Raw genomic sequence first — 27,524 nt, 5'->3', positions numbered from 1 at the left:
TTCACAGCACTGGCAGAAACTACACTATCCACACTGAAAATCCCAGTGCACTGTGATTTTCATTTGTTTTCAAGAGTGCGTTTTGCTGCAATAAGCCTAAGGCAAGTTAAACTGGCCACGTTAGGTTTATTAGGTAACACCCATACCCCCCCCCCCCCTCCCACCAAGGAGAACTTTGATGAGGCTTCACAACATTCACCTCAGGGGCGTAACAACAGCCCATGAAGCCCCCTGCAAAATTGTCTTGTGGACCCCTAGAATCAAAACTTCTCCCCTCCGCCATCCACCTCCCCCCACACACACACACATGCAGAATATCGCAGAGGCCTGAGTAATTTTTCCCTGCTCCAGTGCTGCTGGTCTCCTCTATGCTTCACAGCCGCACAATCTTGGCTGCCATTTGCTGACTCCGGATCACATGACTCACATCAGTCATGTGATCAGGAATCAGCAGAAAGTGTGCGGCTCTGATGCATGGAGGAGACCCACAGTGCTGGAGCAGGTAAACATTACTCCACTACCTGTGCTACTCTGCATGTGGGTATGGAGAGGGAGGAGGAGTCTGCCTCCACAGCCCCCGGGCCCCCCAGCGGTTGCAGGAGTCACAGGGGCTCTTGTTAATGCCCCAAATTCACCTCCCCTTTCCCTGTCTTTTATTGGTAATTCTTACAGCCTGGAGGTCTGTCTGGTGGGTCACATGATAAGTGTGGCCGTCACCAATAATACAGTGGCCACCAGTGGCATAGCAATAGGGGATGCAGAGGTTGCAACCTCACAGAGACCCCTGGACCAGAGGGGCCCACTAGGGGCTTTCCTTCTTCCATGTTTTTCGCTTTTCATTAGTGCTTTACTGGCAATGATTACCTCTATATGTGCATTGCATAGTGGTATCATTCACAAATGGTTTCCCTCCTTTGATTTCACCTCTTACACTAAAGATGCCATTGATAGGTTTTGAGGCTCCATATCAACAAGCGCTTTGGGACCCCATCCAATACTTGCACTGGGGCCCCTGGTAAGCTACATCACTATGTCAAAGGTAACCTGGGCCCCCCTCCACATGTCCACCCCCGACCAAGGGTGAGCTGCTAGTGTACACCATTGCAAATAGGATACCCCAGTATAGGTAGCCAGGCATAGGTGTCCACAGTATAGGTAGTTATGTATAGGTGGCCCCTGCATAGCTAGCCAGGCATAGGTGCCCACAGTATTGGCAGCCAGGTATAGTTGCCCCCCGTATAGGCAGCCAGCAATAGGTGCCTACATGATATATAGCCAGTTATAGGTGTTCACAGTATAGGCAGCCAGGTATAGTTGCCCCCAGTATAGGTAGCCAGCTATAGGTACCTCCAGTATAGTCAGTTATGGATGTTCACAGTATAGGCAGCAAGGTATAGTTGCCCCCAGTATAGGTAGCCAGCTATAGGTACCTCCAGTATAGTCAGTTATGGATGTTCACAGTATAGGCAGCAAGGTATAGTTGCCCCCAGTATAGGTAGCCAGCTATAGGTGCCTCCAGTATAGTCAGTTATAGGTGTTCACAGTATAGGCATCTAGGTATAGGTGCCCCCAGTAAAGGTAGCAAGGTAAAGGTGCCACTGGGTGAAAGAAGAGGGTGACACTGGGAGGGAAGTTAACATCATTCCTCTCTCCCTCTCCATGAGCCCCCCTCCTGTCCCTCCTGCAAAGCTGGTGCAGCGGTGCAGTTTCTAATTAAATTAACTCACCTGCTCGCTCCATGTGATGCATCAGCTCCGGCAGCAGCCTCCTCTCTGGCTGCTCGGTATGACGCGAGTAATCACGTGTCATGCAGGGAAACAGGAAGTAGAGAGAAGCCGGGTGCCGGAGCGGATGCATTGCATGGAGCGAGCTAGTTAATTACAATCCGCACCACTGCGCTAGCTCTGCAGGGGGCACAGGAGGGGGGCCCATGGAGAGGGAGGGAAGAATGATGCCTGCCCCCTTACCCACTTCTGCTGGTCACCGCCACAGCTCAGGGGGACCCCTCAGCTGTCGGGGGCCCCCTTTGCCTTAATGGCAGTGGCAGCCCTGGCTCCCATTCTTTTAACCCAATAGCAAACGCAGGAATCCTTTCACAATCTCCTCAGTGCTTGAGGGCTGAATGGTAATCTGTGACAAAGGGAACAATTGGAGGGTGACATCACATTGGTGACACTTCCCCACCTCTTGCCCCCCCCCCCCCCCCCCCCCCCCCCCCACACACACACACACACACTTCGTCCCCATTCCTTTAGATTTTAAGCTCGCAAGGGCAGGGCACTCTAACCCGTTTGTGTCTTTGGAATTGTTATACATTGGAATTTTATACATTGTATTCATCATGTTACATTTCTCACTGTACTTGCCAATTCTGTATTTTCTACTAGTGTCCACAGGGCCAGATTTAAGCCAAGGCCAAATAGGCCATGGTCTGGTGCACAACAGGAACAAGGGCAGGTGGGCAGCAGGCTATACTGGGGGGCGGGCACCTGGCTACCTATACTGAGGGTGAGGGGCGAGGGTTATCTGGCTGCCTATAGTAGAGTAAGGGTCAATAGGCAACCTATACTGGAGGGGGGAGGGTCATCTACCTGCCTATACTGGAGGGGGGTCCATGTGGCTACCTATACTACAGGGGAAAGGGTGGGGTAATCTGGCTACCTATACTGGAGGGATGGGGGGGGGGGGGTCATCTAGCTACCTATACTGGAGGGGAGTTCATCTGGCTACCTATACTACAGGGGAAAGGGTGGGGTCATCTGGCTACCTATACTGGAGGGATGGGGGTCATCTAGCTACCTATACTGGAGGGGAGTTCATCTGGCTACCTATACTACAGGGGAAGGGGAGGGGTCATCTGGCTACCTATACTACAGGGGAAGGGGAGGGGTCATCTGGCTACCTATACTGAAGGGAGGCGGCTGGCGACAGTGGCCTTGGGTGGTAAAGAGTAGAAATCCTGCCCTGAGTGTCCATATTTGATGTATGCCATTGTCTGTATTATTATGTACCACATGTTTGTTTGTTTGTTTGTTTTTTTTATAAAAGAACCCCATGTTTGGTTTACTTACTTTGTACAGTGGCACGAAATATGTTGGCGCTATATAAATCAATCATAACTCAGATTTTTTTGCATCTCATTTACTCAGTGGCGTAGCAATAGGGGGTGCAGAGGTAGCCAACGCATCGGGGCCCTTGGGCCAGAGGGGCCCCTAAGAGTCCACCCTCTGTCACAGTATTAGCTCTCTATTGGTCCTGTGCTTGTAATAATCACTTCTATAGATGCTTTGAATAGTAGTAATCCTTAACACACTGTTCCCCATCCCTTTCTTGCAACTCTGACACTGTGGTTGTCCATGGCAGGTTTTGGTGCGCCATATCAATTGTTATGTATAGAGTGCTTGGGGGGGCCCATGTAACACTTGCACCGGGGCCCATAGCTCCTTAGCTATGCCACTGCATTTACCAATTACCATGCCTAGTTAGTTACTATCAGAAAAATGTTTAATATGCAGGGATTACATTACCTTAAGAAATAAGACGTATTCCATATATACTCTGCGATCTCCAACGCAAACGTCTGGTGGATAAAGCCTTGTTTATGGATATTTGTAATGCAGACTACTGCACAGAATAATCTGTAGTGAAAGTACATGCCGCTAGGTGGCAGAGGAGAGCAGCTATGAAGTTAGCTTACAAGTTTGTTGCTTCCTGTCTGGACTTTGGTTTGTGCAGACTGTGTGATCTGCAGACCAGGTAAGTGCTGTCTATCCACCTCTCTGTCTGTCATTATTAATATTAATGCAGAGGAGAAGGAGGGGGGCAGATGAGGAGAGGTGCACATGTGGGAGGGGTGGAATGTGCAGCTTCTCTCACTGTATAGGCGTGCAGTGGTCCCTCTGTTCTCTCATACCCATCTCTAGCTTGCAGAAAGGTTGGCACTACAGCTTCCAGCATAGACTGCCAGAGCACTGAGCTAATTCTTTAAAAGCTGCAGCTAGCTAAGCATGTGATGCTGAGTTGGGTTTGTGTGTTTCTCCATCTGAAGTATTGACATGCTTATGCTATCAGAGATGGGTAATGGTGAAATAGGTCCCAAAGCAGGATGGCAGCTTTGGATCAGCTGCTTGTCACATCCCAGTAGCGTAGCAATAGGGGTTGCAGAGGTAGCGACCGCATCGTGGCCCTTGGGTCAGAGGGGTCCTCTCTCAAGCACAATATTAGCTCTCTATTGGCCCTGTGTTGGTAATAATCACTTCTATAGAGTAGTAATCATTAACAAACTGTTTCCCACCCCCTACTTGCACCTCTGACACTGTTGTTGTCCTTTGCAGATTTTGGTGTGCCGTATCAATTGTAATGTATAGAGTGCTTGGGGGGCCCAATGCAAAACTTGCACCGGGCCCATAGCTCCTTAGCTACGCCACTGTCACACCCTCAACGGCTGCTGCCCGAAACAAGGACTGGCGGGTCAGCCAAAAATGATTTATAAAAGGGTACGACGGTTGGGGCGATATCAGTTCGGGCAATAATTGCTGTTAGTTAAACAAATCGATTGATAACATAAGTTTGCTCCATTCCACTACTGGAAAGCTAGTAGAGGAAACCTTAAAGGGCAAGTTGTATGTTTTGAGAAAGCTCTGATCCACAGCTGTATTCTTGTGGCCAGAACCTGGTATCAGAAACGGTGAAGGATCAGTTGCCCCCCCAAAAAAAGGAATCAAGTGACAACTTGTGCCCATATGGAAAAGTAATATGGAGATTGTCACTCATTGCTGCTAATTTTCAGCAAAAGTGACCACAAAAAGCAAAAAACTGTTGAAAATATTGATTTTTGACTCTGATTTAAACATGTAATCCAAATGTACTGAGTTTTTTAGAGGTTACTTGGAGACATTTGAATTTTGATGTATGTTTGTTTTTGTTTCTTTGAACATAAATACCTAACCTGCCTGTACTTTGTATACCGTATGTTATGCAATGCTCAGGTATGCATTGTAACTTGATTGCGCATGCCAGGTCCCCTGCGGTCACTGACCCAGACCACAGTACTCTGTCCTCCCCATTACTCAATGTGTACATACTGTGTGTATTTCTTCTAAAAGCCAGACATTAGCAAGATCTTTTCAAATCAGAAAGCGCTCAGAAAAGCGTTCCTAGTGGGTTCCGGGCCTTAGACATAATATGACTATGGTAGGAATTAGATTGTGAGCCCCTCTCAGAGACAGTTAAAGAGACACTGAAGCAAAAAAACAAATTATGATATAATGAATTGGTTGTGTAGTACGGATAATTACTAGAACATTAGTAGCAAAGAAAGTATTCTCATTTTTATTTTCAGTTATATTGTTTTGTTTTTTTTGAGTATTTTTGTTTTGTTTTGTTTTTTATAACATTGCATCATTCTGTAATATTTGCAGTTTACACACTACTCAGCATTCTACAGTGGTTTGCAAACGTATTTGGCCCCCTTGAAGTTTTCCACATTTTGTCATATTACTGCCACAAACGTGAATCAATTTTATTGGAATTCCACATGAAAGACCAATACAAAGTGGTGTACAAGTGAGAAGTAGAATGAAAATCATACATGATTCCAAAATGTTTTACAAATAAATAACTGCAAAGTGGGGTGTGCGTAATTATTCAGCCCCCTTTGATCTGAGTGCAGTCAGTTGCCCATAGACATTGCCTGATGAGTGCTAATGACTAAATAGAGTGCACCTGTGTGTAATCTAATGTCAGTACAAATACAGCTGCTCTGTGATGGCCTCAGAGGTTGTCTAAGAGAATATTGGGGGCAACAACACTATGAAGTCCAAAGAACACACCAGACAGGTCAGGGATAAAGTTATTGAGACATTTAAAGCAGGCTTAGGCTACAAAAAGATTTCCAAAGCCTTGAACATCCCACGTAGCACTGTTCAAGCGGTCATTCAGAAATGGAAGGAGTATGGCACAACTGTAAACCTACCAAGACAAGGCCGTCCGCCTAAACTCACAGGCCGAACAAGGAGAGCGCTGATCAGAAATGCAGTCAAGAGGCCCATGGTGACTCTGGACGAGCTGCAGAGATCTACAGCTCAGGTGGGGGAATCTGTCCATAGGACAACTATTAGTCGTGCAGTGCACAAAGTTGGCCTTTATGGAAGAGTGTCAAGAAGAAAGCCATTGTTAACAGAAAAGCATACGAAGTCCAGTTTGCAGTTTGCCACAAGCCATGTGGGGGACACCGCAAACATGTGGAAGAAGGTGCTCTGGTCAGATGAGACCAAAATGGAACTTTTTGGCCAAAATGCAAAACGCTATGTGTGGTGGAAAACACTGCACATCACTCTGAACACACCATCCCCACTGTCAAATATCATCATGCTCTGGGGGTGCTTCTCTTCAGCAGTAACAGGGAAGCTGGTCAGAGTTGATGGGAAGAAGGATGGAGCCAAATACGGGTCAATCTTGAAAGAAAACCTCTTGAAATCTGCAAAAGACTTGAGACTGGGGTGGAGGTTCACCTTCCAGCAGGACAACGACCCTAAACATAAAGCCAGGGCAACAATGTAATGGTTTAAAACAAAACATGTCCATGTGATAGAATGGCCCAGTCAAAGTCCAGATCTAAATCCAATCGAGAATCTGTGGCAAGATCTGAAAACTGCTTTTCACAAATGCTATGCATCCATCTAATCTGACTGAGCTGGTGCTGTTTTGCAAAGACTGCAGTCTCTAGATGTGCAAAGCTGGTAGAGGCTTACCCTAAAAGACTGGCAGCTGTAATTGCAGAAAAAGGTGGTTCTACAAAGTATTGACTCGGGGGCTGAATAATTATGCACACCCCACTTTGCAGTTTTTTTAAATGTTTGGAATCATGTATGCATTTCGTTCCACTTCTCAGGTGTACACCACTTTGTATTTGTCTTTCATGTGGAATTCCAATAAAATTCATTCATGTTTGTGGCAGTAATATGACAAAATGTGGAAAAACTTCAAGGGGGCCGAATATTTTTGCAAAGCACTGTAAATGATTTTACAGAGCAGGCTAGTAAACTTTTGAACTGTCCTCTACAGAAAAAAAAACAATACAGTGCCAGACACTTCAGATAATAAGCTCCAGAAGACAGAGCTCTCTGCGACTTTGAAAGTCATGGAGCTCAGTGGCTCTTTTGCATAGATAACTGGAATTTCTTAACGCCTTCCTGTACTGGAAACAATATTAGACTTATGTCTCTGCTCCTAATGTTTTATTTCTTAGCTGTACGACACATACAAATCATTATATCATAACTTTTTTTTCGCTTTAGTGTCTCTTCAAGTGACAAGACAATATACTCTATACATCGCTGCAGAATATGTCGGCGCTATATAAATACTATATTATAATAATTTAAGATTACAGGCCAAAACAAAAAAATATTAGCTTAAAAAAACCTAAACAGTGAACTTGGCTTTAGGGTGCGTTCACACTGTGCGCATTGCATGCGATGTGTTGCTTAGTACTGCATGCTGCATTGCTAGGTGCTGCATTTCTGTGTACTGCATTCTGCTTTGCTAGGTGCTGCATTGCTGCTCACTGCATTTTTAGATACTGCATGCTGCGTTGCTGGGTGCTGCATTGCTGTACGCTGCATTTCTGGATACTGCATGCTGCGTTGCTGGGTGCTGCAATGCTGTACCCTGGGTGCTGCATTTCTGGGTGCTGTGCACTGTGTTGTTGGGTGCTGCATTGCTGGGCTCTGCGTTGCTTGGTGCTGCATGGCTAGGTTCCTGGGTGCTATGTGCTGCATTCCTGGGTGTTGTGCACTGTGTTGCTGGGTGCTGAGCACTGCATTCGTGAGTATTGCATGCTGCATCGCTGGGTGCTGCAATGCTTTGCACTCGGTGCTGCATGGCTGAGTGCTGCACGCTGGTTGTTGTACACTGGGTGCGGCACACTGCGTTGCTGGGTACTGCATGCGGTGTTGCTAGGTTGCTGCATTGCTGAGTGCTGTGCACTGTGTTTCTGGGTGCTGCATTGCTGCATGTGAATGCACTGCTGATACATTTGTATGGGTATGGTCACACTGCTGCTTAATAACAGACCATGTTATCCAAACGCACCATCCACAATGTATCTCTGGATATCGTGAGGGATAACCTGCACTTCACACAGCAATGCTTCATGCTTTGAAAAATACGCACAAGTGTATGTTACATTACGCCCTCACTGTCACTGCAGCACAGGCGCCATTCATTACACACAGTCTGAACTTAGCATACATCTTGTTATAAGCATTTTTTTTAAATACTATTCTTCCCCATTATTGAGCTTAACAGAGCTTTGGTTATATTTGTACAGGCCGATGTGAGAGATGTGTGTGAATTACATTATACCAGTTAGGTAAGCCAGTCCAGGTGTGGAGCAATCTGCAGCTCCATGGGCTCTTTATACCACCAGCACAAAGGAAGCTCTCCTCCAGTTACCATAGCATACTGCATATGCCCTCTTTATAGAGGCGATGTTACATAACCACCATTGTGTAGAAGCAGCCATTGTTCAGAGCTGGCTGTGAAAGGCAAAGTTTCTGTCTTTGTATTCCAATAAGAACAGCTTATTTCACCTGAACTGACCTTGTTAGTTAAGGTCAAATTTCCACAAAGATAGGCACCGCACTCCAGATGTATTTATCAGCTCTTATGCTTTATTGCATGGAAAAGTGACAGGCAGCGACAGCCCGCTGTTTCGGCCCATATGGCCTTTATCAAGTTGCCAAAGTGTCAGAAACATAAACATCAATCAAGCACCATTTATATAACCCCTGTTCCGCCCCTAAGGCGGAACCCCCAAGTGGTATGCAGGTAGGGAAGGTAACGCGAAACCTTTGAGCCTGGTGTGGGTGCTCCTGGACACACGTTTTGACTTCTTAGTTAAGGTGCCTGGCTTGGCGGCTGATCGACCATCTGATTCAGTAATTATTGAATCAGATGAAAATCGGTGCTGCCAAGAGCATGCCTGATTGACGATGCAACCAATTTTGGCCTAAAATTGGTCGCAGTAGTGGCTGGATAGTGTAATGGCTACAGGCTCTGCCTCTGACACAGGAGATCAGGGTTCGAATCTCGGCTCTGCCTGTTCAGTAAGCCAGCACCTTTTCAGTAGGAGACCTTGGACAAGTCTCCTTAACACTGCTACCGCCTATAGAGTGCGTTCTAGTGGCTGCAGCTCTGGCGCTTTGAGTCCGCCAGGAGAAAAGCGCGATATAAATGTTCTGTCTGTTGTTTGTTTGATTGCATGTATCTATCAGACATGCTGGTAAATCTCGAGTCGACATGCTCGATCGGGTGCGCGGCGTCCCTATTCCATTTGTCATTTACATGTGTTGCAGACCAATCTTTCCAGTACAGTAGCCCCTTTCATATGCAGCTCCATGTTTGGGCAGCAGCACCCCTTTTCTGGGTGCAGCAGCCCCCCACCCCTTGGCCAGCAGCTTGTGGTGCTTTGCAGAGATCTGGCTTGGTGCAGATGGGGTATTTTGGATAGAGACACAGCAGCTGTGGTATGAATGATACCTTCAACTAAAAAGGTCACAGAGGAAAACTGAATATACGACATGTACACTGGAGAGAAGAAGACTCTGAGGCCATTGCAGCTCTTTGGAAAATGTTACTCAGACTCCAGCATATGACAGGTCCCCTTGGCTTGTAGGCCTCTGGCACAGGCAGGAGGTGGCTGGCCTTGCTGAGATCTGTAGTTCCTGCGAAGACAATGCTTAGTCCCATATTGGCATAGTACTGGCTCTTATTGTGCCCCAAATCTTTGGCCATCTAATGACATTCCACCGACAGCCCACACTGGCTTCTCCTGTGTTTATGGCTTTGGGTGTGGTTTTATTCTCACTGTGACCCTTTCACACACAAACACACACACTTTTTTCTGAACTTATTATCTGCAAGAGCTCTGAGGCTGATTGGTGGAAGGACAGCGTTCTCTCCGCCTTCTGCCCTATCTAGATAGTGGCATTCAGAAGCCCAGGCACTGCCCATTCTCTGCTTTTTATCCTTGGCCAAATAAGAAGGAAGTCTGGAGTAGGAACAATAGTTATTTATTACGCTACCGTAAGGTAACACGATAGACCAGCTCCAGTGTGTGTATGAATGTTGGAGTGTGAGCTTTTTTGAGGACTGGGACAGATGTAAATGGTTCTGTGTGCTCTGGAAGCACTATGATGTGGCAACCCTGATTTATAGCACTATATGCTGGCAAATCTAAAGCCTCATCCACCCCTAGTATTATTATTAGTATTATTTATTTATTTTATTTACTTAGCGCCCTATGAGGCATGTTGCCTGGCAGGGATTGAGACTTACTCACTCGAGCGACATTGAGGGCAGAGGTTGAAAATCCTTTCAAAATTGCTATAAAATTGCTTATCACAAAGCCATCAGTTCCTCTCAGAAGCTCACCAGGTTTTTCTAACGATTCCTTCCAGTTCTGACAAGATTTTGTCAGAACTGAAATATATCAGTTGCTGTCAGTTATAACTGAAAGGACAACTGATGAATAAGGTAACGTTCATACTTCCCTATGGCTCAAGTGGGCGATATTACAGGTTAACAGTGTACTGATCTGGAAGCTGTTACAGGGTCGTTGTCATTTTTTAAAACTGAGGTGTGATGATCCGCTCAGCTGGCTGCACAGGCAGACAGCTGTTTGTCCATTCCTCTAGTCTGTGGGCTGCAGGTCTCTGGAACAGAGACCTGTCTTTCCATTGCAAGTTTTTGGTCTGTTCTCTTGTTGGGGAATTTGCATACATTCGTTATGCTAATCCCCTACCTGCCTTCTTTGATGACTGGCACTATAAGAGCTTTATGTTTCCCAGAAGGCTTTGCTGGTCATTTCCCTTCCATGGTCTGTTCCTGATGGACACTGCTGGAGTGTCAGCCATTGCTATCTAGTATAGTTAATTCCTGGGGGTTGCTTTAGGCTCCCCTTCTAGCCCAGTCAGGTTGTATTATCTGTATTGCCTGTTCTGTCTTGTCTTGCCTGTTGCCATTGTCCTGTCCCAAAGGTGGTCGACAGGAAATGGTTCTGATCTCTGTTCTTGGAGTATAGCTGGTGCAGCGGTTGCTACCAGCTATCTCTTCTGTTCTGTCTCCTGGGATCGCGCTAGCTACTTTTCGCTAGCGCTGGGGATCCTTCTGTTCTGTCTTCTGGGATCGCGCTAGCTACTTTTCGCTAGCGCTGGGGATCCTTCTGTTCTGCCTTCTGGGATCGCGCTAGCTACTTTTCGCTAGCGCTGGGGATCCTTCTGTTCTGCTACTCTGTACCTGGATCGCGCTAGCCACTTTTCGCTAGTGCTGTGGATCCTATCTCTCGCTTGTCCCTGTTTTCGTGTGTCTGTCTTGTCCGCTACGCTTGCTGGAGGCTCGGTGAGGTAACCGTTAAGCAAGCGCTCGCGTCCTCTGTTTCATGTTTGTCTGTTAATGTTTAGTTAGGCGTGCTTGTCTCTATTGTGCTTATCACGTGGAGATCGCGCGTAACCGCGTGCACTGTTGCGAATGAGTGCGGTGTTCGCGGTTAGCTAGCGTTTGTTATTTTCCGTATCTCCTTATTGTATTATTTGCTGTGCCTTTGCTACCCTCGTATTCTATTCTGATCTGCCTTGTGTCACGTCTGGCGATCGCACCTCTCGCGATCGCGTTTCTATTTCATATCTGCTGTTGTGTGTGCGCGGTCGCGGGGTGGCGACTGGATTGGCGCACACACATACAACCTGTCCCTTTGCTCAATCTCATTCGCAATCGGCTCTCTTGCGATTGCGTTCTGCGCTTCGTACAATTCCTGTCTGGCACTTGTGGAGGTACAGAGGATTGGTTCCTCTGCACTCCCCAGCGCCATCTGCCGACAGGAATTTCCCTCTACAGGTGTGTAGCACCTTTTGCTGGGTGCCTGCAAATATACGCTTGTGGAGGATTTCCGCCATGTCAGCGCACGCGTTGTGCGCTGATCACGGAGAAAGTTCCACAATCGTTACAGGAGGTTGGAGAATTCCATCGATCACAGTAGAGAAACAGGACGAGGGAGAGGAAAAAGAGATTGACGAGTTGACTTCAAGGGAGGTAAGTATGACCTGTGAATGTTTATTTTGACTTATAATTTTCAGATCAGGTTTGCTTTAAAACTGTCAATGTGGATACGTATGGTCAGATGCGCCAGTCTTGTATCACCTGTGTTTTCATCTGTGAACTGCCAGAGTCAAGGGCTCTTTAAACCAGTCATGTGATCAGCTTCCACCATTAACTGCTACCTTTGGGTTTTGTTAATTGCACAGAGCTGAGGGCCTTTTTCTGCTATAACCCAATTTCAGATCACACCTAAAGAAAATGTGAAATGTGCCTATATGTAAGCTAATGCTCTTCCCTCCATCTGGTTTCTATTTTCAGAGGTGAGAGCAGCAGCCACCATGGCGGAAGCCCATATACAGGAGGGATCAGTCAGCGTTGCAGGGCAGTCTCTGTTCTACAGAGAGGCTTTACCACCACAGGCTCCCAAGGCTTTCGTCCTCCTTCTGCATGGGATACGATTCTCCTCCCAGACGTGGCTGGAACTGGGCACCTTAGTCAAACTGGCCAATGCTGGCTATCGTGCTGTTGCCATTGACCTGCCAGGTACTCTGAAAATGCTATTGAATGAGCTAGGGTCTTATTGCTGAATGGATTGAAGGTGGTCGAAACAGTATCATTGGTTCTCATTAGAGTAACCAAGCAGCTCGGGGTGACGCAAACCACTAGGAATGTATAAGGGGAATAAAAGAGACCGAAAAGCCCTCCTACTAGTAAGCAATGCTTGGTGAAATTGGCCTTCTTAAAACAGAAGGAAACTTGCAATAATTCAGTCATAAGTGAACATTTGTGGTTACCCACGAGGCACCGCTACTGAATATGCAAATTATCTCTTTTCACCCCTGTAAGCCAGACTAGCATCCAGAACCGCTGGTGTATTGCAAGCCTATAGCTTTAAATATTACACAGCCACATCAACTCCACATGTAGACAGTCTGTTTCGGACTTGGTTCTCATTGAAACCTTCTGGATGGTCTGTGGTTCGAAGAAGTTAGGGTTGGGATTGGGGTAAAAGTCGTGGTATGCGCTAGGCACTATGTAGCAGTGTTGCCAACTCATCCCTTTAATTACTGACACATCTAAGTTATACAGGTTCTGGGGCTACTTACACATAATCGGTCGCAATTGCTCAACAGATGAACTGTTTAGAGATGAAGCACGCGAGATGTATCAGAGATTTCGTGAAAGGGGTTACCCCCATCGTACACTCAGAAGGGCCCTAAAAAGAGCCTGGAATCTGAGTAGAAGTTCCTTAATCCAGCCTCCATCAACGAAAAATGACAGAGATGAAGGAGATCAATTTATTAGGATGGTGTCTAGATATGGATCGCATTAGGAAGACTTTAGAGAAATGTTGACAAAAAATTGGGGGATTCTTACTTCATCCCCAGAAATAGCGCAAATTATTGGTCCTAGACCATTATTGACGGCACGACGTGCACAAAATTTAAAGGACAAACTGGTCCATAGCGAATATAAAAGGGACAATACCACATGGTTAAATAAGATGATTCCCAATGGGACCTATAGATGTGGCAAGTGCAAACTGTGTTCATTTATTAGCAGACACAATAATAAAACATTCACTAACAGTTCTGAGACCAAAACCTTTGAAATAAGATCCCACATAAATTGCCAAACCAAAAGGGTAATTTACATGATCGAATGCCCATGTAAACTCAAATATGTAGGAAAAACTAAAAGAATGTTAAAGGAGAGGGTCTTAGAGCATCTACGCCTCATAGAGGAGGGTGATGAGGAAAAAAGCCACCTAGCAGCACACTATGCGGAGGTACATGGAGGTAGCATAGAGGGCACAGTTATCAAAGGGTTATATAAGCTTAATGTGTCGGCCCGGAGAGGTGATTATGACGACTTGCTCTATTGTAAGGAGGCCATGTGGATATATAAATTGGGGACGTTGTATCCACATGGCCTCAATAGAGAGCTGGATTTTAAAGGCTTTCTTGCGTTTGGAGGCATTCAGGTAGACATCCGTGACCCTGTTAAGTATGGTCTGCACAAGATATGTCTGCATGTTGTTGATTGATGTTTGAAGATCTCTTGTTCCCCTCTTCTGCCAGTTCTTTATCTGGTATCTAATTTGCACTGTATAAATCTGAAAAGAAAGAGAAAAAACATTGACCCGACTAAAAGATAAAAAGCCTTTGCTGTGGCTTCTATTGATCTTCCTATTGATGTGTTGCCATCTAGTGGCAGCTTTGAAAACTATTTTGCTCCCTCGGTAGAAGCATAGTGCTCTAAACAGAGCGGACTCCTCGCCCTATCAAAATGAAGATGGGAGGTGACGAAACCTGGTTAAAAAGAAGCGTAGAAAGGAGTGACGTTACACCCTGAAGAAACGCCCCAAGAGGCGTGAAACGCGTCGGTGGGCGGAGCTACGCACGTCTGGCCAGGCCTGGAACATTCACGTACTGCTCAGGACGCTAGATGCGGAAGACGCTGAGCGAGGAGGAAAGGTGTTAGCGGAGACCCAACGGAGAAGCAGGCTGGAACGCCAGCCGCTAAAGGGTCCGCACACCGCCGCTCAGCATGAACCTCTATATAGTTACAACTGTCTACAGCTGTCCGGAATGAACTGCAGCAAGAAGCAGTGGTGAGATACCGGTACATTATTGTTTGTTGGCAATATTGGACTAACTTAGCCGCTTTTGCTTATCTGCACTAAACAAGAGAACTGCTTGCTAATCTTTGCTTTAAAGCTAATATGCACTAACCCCTGTATACTATAGCAAATTGAGCTGAGCCTCTTTCATCTTCTCAAGAACAAGCAGCTTGAATATGATAACAGCTTCTTGCAGCCAAAGACTGATCAGCTAATTCTTACAAGCTATATTGTGCAATACAATGAACTATTTAGGTGGTACCATCTTAGAATAATCTTGCCAATATTCGGTATGATTGTGGCGTATGTACGTATGAATGATTTTTGAATTATCAAGCTGGCCAGCAAAGTGGTTTATCTAGCTCCGCAGCGTGTTCTACTGATTTTATCTGTTTCCCCCTCCCATATTTTCCCTTGTTCCCAGTTTTTAATTGATTGATAACTCATAAAATAAAGATTTTGATACCTTTGCAAATTACACGTGAGACCATAGATAATTTTATTTATTACTACTTACACATAATCTGTGCCTTACCTGCATCTACCTAGCCCCGGAACCTGTATAATTCATATGTGTCAGTAATTAAAGGGATGAGTTGGCAACACTGCTATGTAGGGAAAGGATTAAGGTTAGGTGCTCAAATTTACCAGACTCTTCATTCTCTGATCTCTGTCAGATCCACCACTGAGTCTACCAGTCACTTACAAGCTATACCACTAGTTACCAGTATGGGATGGTGATCCACAGTTAGGAGCACTGTCTTATATTAATTTTCCACCCCAAAAGAGGTGCTAGGGCTTATTTTAAGGGAGGGCTTATAATTTGAGGGCTATACGCTATGTTAGTGTATGGGGAGATGTGCTGTTACTGCACCTCCCTTATGGTTTTGCCCCCTCTGTTCAACCTATAACGGCTCTGGTATCCTATTTAAGATGGTCAGCAACCTTTGCCCCCCCTTGCACACTCGAATGCTGGGTCGGCTCCGTGACCGCGATCCCCTCCCATCATAATCAATGTGCACCAGGGACATATCAGTGCGGGTTGATTATGACGAGAGGGAAGCGCGGTCACCAGGGGCGTAGCAATAGGGGGTGCAGAGGTAGCGACCGCATCGGGGCCCTGATGGGCCCTCCCTCAACTACAGTATTAGCTCTCTATTGGTCCTGTGCTCATAATAATCACTTCTATAGATACTTTGAATAGTGATAATCATTAACAAAAACTGTTCCCCATTCCCTTCTTGCACCTCTGACACTGTAGTTGCCAATGGCAGGTTTTGGTGCGTCGTATCAATTGTTAAGTATAGAGTGCTTGGGGGGCCCCAATGTAAAACTTGCATCGGGGCCCACAGCTCCTTCGCTACGCCACTGGCGGTCACGGGTCAAAGGGCGCTGATCATCTTAATTAGGATACCGGAGCTGTTGTAGGCGAATAGAAGGGGACGCAGCCACAAGGGAGGTGCGGTAAGAGATTGCACTCCTCCCTGTGCACTGACATAGCCTCTCACTTAGCTAGGGCTTATTTTCGGGGGAAACACGGTAGTAGCTGCAAAGATGCCCCTTCCCTGTCTGTCTTAGGAGTCCTGCTGTGCATGTGCCTCTCCACTCTCATGTAGATCTGTTACCTACTCCCACCCACACCCCCTTTTTTTAGGAGACAAACAAGCTGCACACAGCACTGCAATACCACTGTGCATTTAATCCTCATGCTAAGCTAGACTAGTAACTCTAAAACCTGCTACACACATCCAATATTTAGTGACCAATTTTACCACTTCCATATAGCATGACAGCTTGCCTAGACAGTTGGCTCGTAGCATTCAAAATCTGTTGGGCCGCATATTAAATGGTAAGTGGTAAAATTGGCCATTCATTGGAAAACTGAAAGTGTGTAAGCTCCCTTACTGCCATGCCTCCGACAGAACGGCACAGGGTTACAAACACACATGACTTCTATAGTAGTGTAAAAGTAGTGTTTTCCTACTTCTTATTACTCATACAGTTATCATATTTGCTTTTGTGCATAAGTAATATTGTCTGTTTACAAATTACAAGTTTCCAAAGTGTAGTTTATCTTACCCTGAAACTTGCAATTGCATTTTATTCAAAGTGCTTTTTATTATATATGAACATCTTCTAATTAGCTGTTCTCAGCTGTTTGTGTGCATGAAGCACAGAGAGCTTCACAGAGAGCTCCTTTTCACTTGTTACACTGTGTTTACACACATGTATCAACATTGGAATGCAAACAAAGATACTGTTATCTCCAGTTTGGATGTGGATTTGAGGCTGAATAGCAGGACAAAGTGCTTTGTTTAACCATTTCAGTGATGTTCTGCTTAAAAAAAAATCTGGGATAGTAGTTTTCAAGCTGAGAGGAATCTTTTAGTAGAAATGCTGGCTTTCAGACCACTTTAAGCTACGATAAGTCAACGCATGCGAGGTGATGACCCGTCAGGGATTGGGTAACGATTCCTCAGGTGACAATTCAGGGATCATTGTTGTACAGACACATTCCTAGCCTTAAAGAGAATCTGTATTGTTAAAAATCGCACAAAAGTAAACATACCAGTGTGTTAGGGGACATCTCCTATTACCCTCTGTCACAATTTCGCCGCTCCCCGCCGCATTAAAAGTAGTCAAAAACAGTTTTAAAAAGTTTGTTTATAAACAAACAAAATGGCCACCAAAACAGGAAGTAGATTGATGTACAATATGTCCACACATAGAAAATACATCCATACACAAGCAGGCTGTATACAGCTTTCCTTTTGAATCTCAAAAGATCATTTGTGTGTTTACCTTCTGTCCCCTTCTTCTCTCATGCACTGAACATTACAGGCTTCCTGCAGACAGCTCTGCCTGTGCCTGTGTTTGTAATTCCTCAGTTTGTGTCAGCCAGCTACTTTCACAGCCTAACAGAGGAGGATTTTTATCCAGCTCTCTTCTATCACTGATAAGATAGCAGAGAAGCTGCTGGCTTATGTAAATAAAACACACACTGGAGTGTGCATAGAGGAACAGACCAGCACGGAAGAGTTGGCAGCCTTCCAGACACAGGCCGACAAGTCTGACAGGGGAAAGATACATTGATTTATTACAGAGACCGTGATAGTACAAAGTGCTGCAGTGAGCCAGAACAGATTAGAATAGGTTTAGGAACTTGTAGGATGGTAGAAAAAACGTTGTAATTTTTGTTACAGAGTCACTTTTAAGGCTATCAATGTGTTCTGTTTCAATGAAGCAGTTGGAGAGAATAAGGTGTGGTCACAGAGCCTTAGGCCCCCCGGCTTCGTGACCACATCTCTTCTCTGCAGTTATTGACCTGATGAAGCAGTTTATGCTGCAAAACGCATTGTCCAAGGTGCAAGATAGTGTAAAGTTTCTATACCTTTATTGTGAGCCTCCTTTCAAGTTAGGACCTATCTATCATTTCATCATAGAACATTATTCTGGAATATATGTTTTGCCTATTTTTGGTTATTGGGCACCTTCAGTTACCTCTTAGTTGCACTAGGTTCAGCATAGTGTCTTCTATAGCTCCACTGCTGGGTTAGGCCACATTCACAATCACAAAACGCAATCGCCAAAAAATCATGGAACACACCAATGCAAAATCGCAATCACGATTTGTGATTCAGAGTGTGAACGGGGCCTCAGGCTTCATTTAAATTAGGCCTTGCACTTATTATTCCTTCCGTTTTAATGCCTTGTAAGTTCTGGTGTCCTGCTCCTCCTGATCATCCAGATTTTGCTAGCTGTTTTGTTAGAAGTTTCACTAGAAAAAAAGAGCTCTTGGAAACGTGTAGCTAACTCTTGCTCCGCCTCCAATTTGATAAAACCTGAATGTAGTGTAAATTAGGATAAGGGCGAGCCAACTGTTGTAGACCTCCCGGCACTACAGTTTGCCCTGTACAAGTCCTAGGAGACCTACACCAATAATTTGTTTCCTATTAGGAAGACGATTGGTTCAGTAGAAGGAAATCCCTTTATAGTAAACTCAAAGTAGTTTACTATGTCAGAAATTGTCACACTCAAGCACATAAGGTATATAATAGTACTGTCTTAATTCAGTAAATAATTGGTAGTAATTTTTTCCTTTCAATGCTTCACCAAGCAAGCACAGGCAGTGTCTAAGCTAGATCAAACTGCTCAGTGCTTAATATGCAGGGATTTTCATGCAATAATCATGCAACAGCTTGTATAGGAAGCATAGATAAAGTACATATAGTGTCCACAATTCTTTGCAGCCTGGATGATCTTGTAGCATTGCAGCCTGGATGATCCTGTAGCATTGCAGCCTGGATGATCCTGTAGCATTGCAGCCATGCACAAGCTAGTCACAGATGACAGGCAATTCCCTCACAAATCAGGCAGCAGCTTACACAGGAAGCATAGGTCTCACTAGTTAATGCAGATACAGTAGATAGTGTGCTCCTGTGTCCACATTTCTGTGCAGTCTGAATAATCCTGTAGTGTTGCAGCCATGCACAAGCTAGTACAGATAATAGGAAATTCCCTCAGTAATCAGGCAGCGGCTTACACAGGAAGCATGGGCCTTGCCAATAGATGCAGCTTGCAATCGGTGCTTTTGAGGTAATCCATGCAGGTCCAGAGTAGCATGCAGATAGCAAGCAGGCAACAAGTGTCTGCCTACCGGCCATGGCTTATTGGTCACGGACTGGCGTATGACTTTCCACTATAGTCGGATGCAGAATCTTCTGACGGCGCCAAAGTTACTCACTGTGCGCCGGTATAGCCGTAATTCCTATTATAGCCTATGGTGGTGCTGGCTGTGCCCAAATCTCCTGCGCTGGATTCCTCGTGTTCGGGTGGAGGGCCACTAGACACCATTTATGCTGTTTGGGGGAGGAAGGGGGGAAACTAGACACCAGGTACGCTGTGTGGGGTGGGGAGTGGAACCTTTAGACACCAGGTACAGTGTATGGTGAAGGGAGGGGGGACCACTAGATACCAGAAAAAGCTTTATGGGGGAGGGAGAAGGGACCACTAGACACCGGGGAACACGATAAGGGCTCTTTTCCACTATGAAATGCGATTGCGATCACGTTTCAATTTCCACCATGCGATTGTGATTGCGATTGAGCTACTATACTCATTATAGTACAGCTCAATTGCATACAAAACGCAGCAGGATGACTATTGCGCTTTGACCAAAATCGCATCGCAATCGGATTGCACTGATGGAAAATGCTGCTGCAGTTTCCATTCTTCGTTTAATGTACCTTGCCATTTGCGATCAGAATCAAATCGCAAAACGCAGGGTAGTGGAAAAAGGCCCTAAGGGAGGGAGGCCACTAGACCATCAGAGAATCTATATGAGGATGGTGAGTTAATATTTCTGGTGTCTTAAAGCGGACCCAAACCAAACATTTTTTTAATTAAAAATATTTAGTTGCACCACTCTGACACATACAAAGATAAATAAACACTCCTTCAAACCTATGATCATTTTAGTGCATGCTTTTCAGCCTTCTCTTTGCATAGCTAGGATTATACTGGGGGCAGCCATTAGCAATTCCTCCATTGCCACCATCTACTCCACCAGTTTGCTGGAAAAATCCCGGCAATTTGAAAGGAAGGGAGGGGCTCCTCCAATAAATGTAAAATATTTTATATTTGTCATCATGCAGCTGAAAAAAGGCTGCTATTTATTATTATAAATTAGAAAATAGATTTTATTTCTGAAATCTTGTATTTTTAATTTGGGTCCACTTTAAGGAAAAATAGGTACCTGTTTAAATTTGAGTATATACAGTATATGTTTTTAAATGATCTGTCTAGTAAATCTCTGATTTGTGTTTTACCCTAATCATGTTCGTCTTATATCCTCTCCCAATACAGGATTGGGACGCTCCTCCGCTGCTACAGCCCCGAGTCCATTGGGGGAGCCGGCACCACCTTCTTTCCTGCAGGAAGTCCTTGCCGGTCTGAATTTGGCTCCTGCAGTCATAATAAGCCCCTCCCTCAGTGGCATGTACTCGCTGTCTTTCCTCCTCAGTAACCCCAACAGTGTTGCAGCCTATGTGCCTGTCGCACCCATATGCACAGACAAGTTCTCTGCTCAGGATTATGGCCACATTCAGGTAAAGAAAATCTGTCACCCAAGTAAGCTTAGAACATTGAATTTAATATGTTCATGGCTGACAGCTATTTCATTTCTTCTGGATTTATTATTTTATAGGTCTGCATAATGTTATTCATCCTCTGCACAAATTAAAGTTTAAAGTGGGATAAAACTCAGAGAAAACATTCAATAATAATGTGTTTTTCCTACTTTTTATTACCCATTCTGGTATCATATTCCCAAAGTACAGCTTATCTGCACTGAAAGCTGCCATTGCATTTTACTGCGTAGCTGATATATTTATATATTATAATGTATCCACAGTGATCACTTCTCAGCTCTCTCTGGTTCTGCAATGTGTGCAGTTCAGTGTGCACTTTGATGGCAATACAAACTAATGGCAGTGATCTCACGACTGCCGCCGTTTGCTGGATATTCGCAATTAGCAGGAATCCCAAAACGCAGTGCCTGCAGCATTTTTCTGCAATTCTAGAGCGATCGCAATACAGTGCTTAAAGAGACTCTGAAGCAAGAATAAATCTCGCTTCAGAGCTTATATTCAGCAGGGGCATGTGTGCCCCTGCTAAAACGCCACTATCTCGCGGCTAAACGGGGGTCCCTTACCTCCCAAATCCCCTCGTGGAGTCCCGGGGATCTCTTCCTGGTGAGGCAGGGCTAATGGCCGCAGCCCTGCCTCCATGCGCGTATCTCCGCCTCTCCCCCGCCCCTCTGTCCTCCTTCGCTGAGGGGCGGGGGAGAGGCGGCGATGCGCCGCTGAGAGGCAGGGCTGCAGCTGTTAGCCCTGCCTCAACAGCAGCAAAATCTACGACCAAGTTGGTCGCAGATTTTGCATGGGGGGGATTTGGGAGGTAAGGGACCCCCATTTAGCTGCGGGATTGCCGCGTTTTAGCAGGTGCACACATGCCCCTGCTGAATATAAGCTCTGAAGCGAGATTTATTCTCGCTTCAGTGTCTCTTTAAAGTGTACCAGAGCTGATCAAAGCTAGAAGTTTTATACATACCTGAGGCTTCCTCCAGCTCCATAAGCTCAGATTGCTCCCACACCGCCATCCTCAGCCTTCTGCAGCTCCGGTAACGGGTCCTGTCACTTCAGCCAGTAGCGGCCAGTCTGCGCAAGAGAAGTGCACCCTCTACATAACGCTCCAATTACTATGTTTTCACCTTTTCGGATGATGCCTGAAACTTAACCTCCCTGCCGGTATGATTATTTCCGGATTTTGGTGTCTTTTTAGCACTTTTCAGACCCTAAAATCAGGAAAAAAATCATGTTGCCAGAATGTCTGCTGCAGCCCCTGCTCTCACTCACCTCCCTGGGCTCCAGCGCTGCAATTTTCTCTCTGTCCTCTGGGTGGCGCTGTAACATTGTAGTGAAAGGAGAACTGCTACCAACGTCTAGGTCCCCCGAGAGGTGAGTAAATACACCCACTGCACTCCATTGACCGTATAGCTTGGGATTACCGCCAGGGAGCTTAAAGGGGTACTGAAGAGAGAGGTATATGGAGGCTGCTATGTTTATTTCCTTTTAAGCAATACCAGTTGCCTGGCAGCCCTGCTGATCCTCTGCCTCTAATACTTTCAGCCATAGCCCCTGAACAAGCATGCAGCAGATGAGGTGTATCAGACTTTAAAGTCAGAGCTGACAAGACTAACAGCATGCTTGTTTCTGGTGTTATTCAGATACTACTCACTGGCGTACCAATAGGGGATGCGACCCCTGCTATTGCAGGGGGGCCCGGAGCCCCCCTAGGGCCCGCTCAGGGACTTTTGGGGGCAGGAGGGGTCGCAGCATAAGAGGAGAGTGTGGCAGATCGGTGGGGAGGGAGAAAATTCCCCCCCCCCTCCCTCACCTTGGGCTCTCCTCTCAGCGCTCCCCCCCCTGAAATCATTGGTGGCAGCGGGCAGGCAGCAGCAGCGGTGAGGCAGGGTGATCCATTACCTCCTAGCTGGAGGACTTCCTGTTTACACAGGAAGTTGCAAGAAGCTCTTAGAACGGAAGTCCTCCAGCGAGAAGGAGGTAATGTATCATCCTGCCGCCACCGCTGCTGCTGCCTGCCCGCTGCCACCAATGATTTCAGGAGGGGGAGCGCTGAGAGGAGAGCCCAAGGTGAGGGAGGGGGGGGGAATTTCCCCCCTCCCCACCGATCTGCCACACTCTCCTCTTATGCTGCGACCCCTCCTGCCCCCCAAAAGTCCCTGAGCGGGCCCTGGGGGGGGGGGGGGGGGGGGGTTTGCAGGGGGGCCCGGGGATTTCTAGGTACGCCCCACTACTGCAGAGAAATAGACCAGCAGGGCTGCCAGGCAACATTATTGATTAAAAGGAAATACATATAGCAGCCTCCGTATCTCTCTTACGTCAGTTTCCCTTTAAAGGGAAGGTCCATGGTAAAAAAAAATAAACAAAAATCAACTTACCTCAGGCTTCCTCCAGCCTTTGGTAGCCGTCCTGTGCAGGGATGCTGTCACGAGTAGATTCGAGTGGCCTAAGCACTCGAACTCGTGATTCAAATGAGCAATAATTAATGCAGGTGAGGAGCGGGACATAAGGGGTTATTTACCCATAAGGCTGCGTGCTCCCTGCGCTCCAAATAGGATCCATAGGTGTCCTATTCATCGCATTACAAGCCTCGCTGCAGGCACTTCTTCCGGCTTGAAGGAGGAAGTGCCCGCAGTGCCTGCAGCGAGGCTTGTAACGCAAAGAATAGGACGCGTGTGGATCCTATTTGGAGCGCAGGGAACACGCAGCCTTATGGGTAAATAACCCCTTATGTCCCGCTCCACACCTGCATTAATTGCTCATTTGAATCACGAGTTCGAGTGCTTAGGCCACTCGAATCTACTCGTGACAGCATCCCTGGTCCTGTGCCGTAGCCCCGGTGGATTTTTGTTTATTTTTTTACCCTGGATGTGTCCTTTAAGGAATTTTCCACTGAAGAACAAAGTGCTGTGTTTAACTGAATGCTGTTCTGCTACACATTTTTTTTGTGGTAGTAGATTTTATGCTGTTAATAATCTTTTAGATCAAAAAGGAAATGCTGAGTTTTATGCCACTTTAATCTCGAGCACAGTTGTTTCTGTGTATTTAGATTAGAAGAAAGTTATTTGAACAACTTGTTGTGAGTACCATATATCTACGCCCATGCAGCTTTTATTTAAAGACGCTTGCACACGCATGATTTGTGTCATCCAGGATCAAGGTCAATCCTGCAGTGACACTGTGGTAAAGGAGCACTGTACAGACGCCTCACTCGGGTATACTAGAGCGGCACATACTGTTGCTATGGGAAGGGGAGGCGGGATGATGATGTGGCACATGATGTATCAGTTTCTGGCAGGCAGGAGAAGGAAGGGAGCGATAGTCAGCCGCTGTTGTAAAGATCTGGTGTGATCGTTCTTTAAAGGAAACGTACCCCCAAATTTTATAAACTTATCAAATGAACTTCATTTATGTACCGTAAATGGTGTGGGCTTTTAGGGGGGCAGCCAGCATTCACTTACTTATGTGGGGCTGCTTCATAACTCCCTTTCTATATGAAGCCTCCATCTTCTCTGACCTTGTGCCCCAGTAACATAGCTTGTCATACAGACGTTGATGTTTATGCACCTTGGACCAATCAAATCCTGTGGAGGTGGATTGTGACTGGTCCATTTTCAAGCTGCACAAATTTGCAAAATCCTGCATCAAATCAGAAGTTTTGCATCTGATCTACCTATTCATAAATTACCCTGCCTTCTGGTTGATACTTAGGGCCTGAGCCCACTAATGCAGTTGTGTCCGCTTTTCAGCATCTGTAACATTGATATGTAACTGAAAAGCGGACACAACTGCGTTAATGGGCTCAGACCCTAACCACTGTATACATGAATCACCCCACATACGTGGCAGATAGTCTTTGATCAAGTCATGTAACCATCACAGCTTAAGGTACCCATACATGCATTGATTGCCACCTAATGTGGCAAACATATCGATCCCTCTCAATCCAACAACACTTCACATAGATTGAACTTTTTGATGCTGCACCGAGGCTCATCATCGATAATTTCAAATGATTTTAGTCAAACATTGGTCAACATTATGATTGAGGTTTGCTGGGCTATAGATTTCTAGCAGATTTGATCAGATTGATTGAATCTGCCAGGAAATATTGGTGTGTGTATAGCTTTTGCCCTTGTCAAAGTCACACAGATATTTACAATTTTTCTTGCTTATGATATCTCCACAGTAGAGATAATTGTCCTCTAAACAACACTCTGTTCTCTGTCAGGTTCCCACGCTGATTGTTTATGGTGATAAGGATGAGCAGTTGGGCGAGATCTCTCTTCGGAACTTGAAGAATCTGCCCAATCACAAGGAGTTCTGCATGAAGGGGGCGGGGCACGCTTGTTACCTGGACGACCCAGACACCTGGCACTGTGGCCTCCTAGAGTTCCTCGCTGGCTTGAAGTAATATTGTTATCACATCAGGAAGCTGCCCCCTCCCCAAGAGACTAAACAAGTATCTGCCTGTATAGATAAGGAGATCACGTTTCACCCTATTTCCTGTGACAAATCAGTCCAAACATTTCCACTACATGAAACTGCCCTGGCAAATTCCTCTTAATTTTCACCAGACCACCTTTTATCATAATAAACTAAAATAAAATCAGCTGACCATTCCCTATGTCTGTGTGATACTCATACACTCTACGGTGGCCAAAGACAAACGCCCGAAGCCCCCTGCAGGGCTGTGGAGTTAGTACAAAAATCATCCGACTGACTCCACAGTTTATGAAATCACCAACACCAGGTACCCAAAATTGCTACGACTCCACAGCCCTGTTCCTCTGCTGCTGCCTCCCGCCCATTCCATCCCCCTGCATACTCTGGGTGAAGTATCTCTAGTTATTCTCCACCTTGGACCACTGCTACCCGCATGTTCCCCCTTATACACGTACAGCCATTATGTCCCTCCAATTATAAGTGCTGCCACTGTGTCCCTCACAAAGGCAGTAATTATGGCCCTCTGTACTAGCATTCTGTCCGTTCTTTAAGTGCTGCCACCAAGCCCCTTCTATAAAAAAAATGCAGTCATTATGACCCTCTAATAACAAGTACTATGTCCCTCCAATAGCAAGTGCTGCAACCATGTCCCTTCTGACTATAACCAAGGCAATCATTATGACAATTCAATTACAAGTACTAGCATTATGCCCCCTCCTATAGCAAGTGCTGGAACCATGTCCCTTCTATAACAAAGGCTATAATTATGACCCTCTGACAACAAGTGAAGCCATCATGTCACTCATAACAAAGGCAGTAATTATGAACTTCCCATAAAAGGTAGTAAAGTAGTACCATGTTCCTCCTATAACAAGTGCTGCCACCATGGCCCTTCTATAATACAGCAAATGCAGAAATTATGCCCCTTCTATAAGAAGTGCTGCTATTTGTTAATTCCTTCCAGAACAAGGGCAGCCATTATGCCTCCTTCCCAAGCAAAGGTCATTAGGGAACTCACAGTCAATTAGTGGGGCATACTGACCTTTTTTCTGTGGCAGTTCACCTGTCACATGTGGTCTCCTCCCAGTGCTCTCCAAGTAACATCAGCCATTGAACTCCAGTGGGAGGGCTGATTATAGAGCTGAGCTGTCACAGAGGATCTGGCATAAGAGAGAGTAAATAAACCCAATCCAGAGTACTTCCCTGCTACACCTTGCATCCCTGCATTAGAGGATGAATGGTGGTGGCAGGTGCAGCAGCAGGGGTGTAACTACAGGGGAGCAGCCCCAGAGCTGTGTGTGTGTGTGTGTGGGGGGGGGGGCAACTACTATGTCACACCCTCTGATAAAGGGGCCTATGCTTCAGACTAGGTGTTTTTGTGGCTGCACTTGTTATGGTTGTGGAGATTATGATGGTCACGCTTGTTTTATGACCCTTGCAAGATGGGACTCAGGGTTGTGAGAGTCACAAGGGTTTGGCAAGGGAAAGGATGTGAACATTGGGGGAGCCTCCTGATTTGTAATTATGCCCCTGCAGCAGATATAAGGACTCTGCCACCAATGTGGTGTCCTCAAACCTTGTGGCACCCTAACTGGCCCATAGACATCCCTGGATGACTGGTACACATTAACCTCCTTGCGACTGCTTAACACCAATTGGCGGTCGCAAGGTGACAGCCTCAGGAACGCCTAATGCCAATTGGAGTCAAGTCCTGGGGTGGGGTTTGCAGGGGATCGAATGTGCCGATGCGCGCGCATCTCCGCTTGAATGACGGAGCTCTGCTCAATCTTCAGTCTCCCAGCAGCGATCGCCACTAGGAGACTGTTAGACGACGTCTATTTACATTGCACAGCGCTGCGATCTACGGCAGCGCTGTACTGGGGACAGCGTGTCACTCTGCTGCCCCCCTGGAGAGGCTCAGAGAGCGATCGGCTCTCATAGGCTGATGTCTATGCGAGCTGATCGCTGGGATTGGCTGGCAGGGGGAGGGAGGGGTTAAACAAAAAAAATACAAATTTATTTTAAAATAAATGATAATAAATGTAAAAAAAAAAATGCCCACAGCTGTAATCAGAGCCCACAAGCCCACCAACAGAAATCTCTGTTTGTAGGCAGAAATGGAGGGGGGGGGGGGGGATGGAATAATTCATTAGTGTGCTGCGTTGTTCAGCTCTGCAGCAAGGCCTTAAAGCTGCAGAGCTCTGAGTTGCTGG

At 46.0% G+C, this 27,524-nt stretch overlaps 1 protein-coding gene across 3 annotated transcripts; it reads left to right on the top strand.

Annotated features, from left to right (window-relative positions):
• Nucleotides 1-443: 443 nt before the first annotated feature.
• On the top strand, nucleotides 444-25,487 carry ABHD14B (abhydrolase domain containing 14B). Of its 3 annotated transcripts, none has more exons than XM_068253015.1 (4): nucleotides 444-502; nucleotides 12,418-12,642; nucleotides 20,588-20,829; nucleotides 25,097-25,487. In XM_068253015.1, exons 1-4 carry the CDS (start codon nucleotides 475-477, stop codon nucleotides 25,277-25,279), a joined length of 678 nt encoding a protein of 225 aa, XP_068109116.1. In that variant the 5' UTR covers nucleotides 444-474; the 3' UTR covers nucleotides 25,280-25,487. The 3 variants fall into 3 exon arrangements, with proteins under 3 accessions (XP_068109116.1, XP_068109117.1, XP_068109118.1); XM_068253016.1 differs by lacking the exon at nucleotides 444-502 and adding an exon at nucleotides 3,671-3,756; XM_068253017.1 differs by lacking the exon at nucleotides 444-502 and adding an exon at nucleotides 10,008-10,094.
• Nucleotides 25,488-27,524: the final 2,037 nt, after the last annotated feature.

This window comes from Hyperolius riggenbachi, chromosome 9 (assembly GCF_040937935.1).
Source record: "Hyperolius riggenbachi isolate aHypRig1 chromosome 9, aHypRig1.pri, whole genome shotgun sequence".
NCBI classification, from domain to species: domain Eukaryota; kingdom Metazoa; phylum Chordata; class Amphibia; order Anura; family Hyperoliidae; genus Hyperolius; species Hyperolius riggenbachi.
The sequence above is the reverse complement of the archived record's forward strand: the minus strand, read 5'-3'. Positions and strand labels throughout refer to the sequence as shown.

Coding starts and splice junctions, on each gene's coding strand:
- ABHD14B (XM_068253015.1), top strand. CDS start 475: ATGGAGGAGACCCACAGTGCTGGAGCAG. Junction 12,643..20,587: donor TGTTGCCATTGACCTGCCAG/GTACTCTGAAAA, acceptor CTCCCAATACAG/GATTGGGACGCTCCTCCGCT. Junction 20,830..25,096: donor AGGATTATGGCCACATTCAG/GTAAAGAAAATC, acceptor GTTCTCTGTCAG/GTTCCCACGCTGATTGTTTA.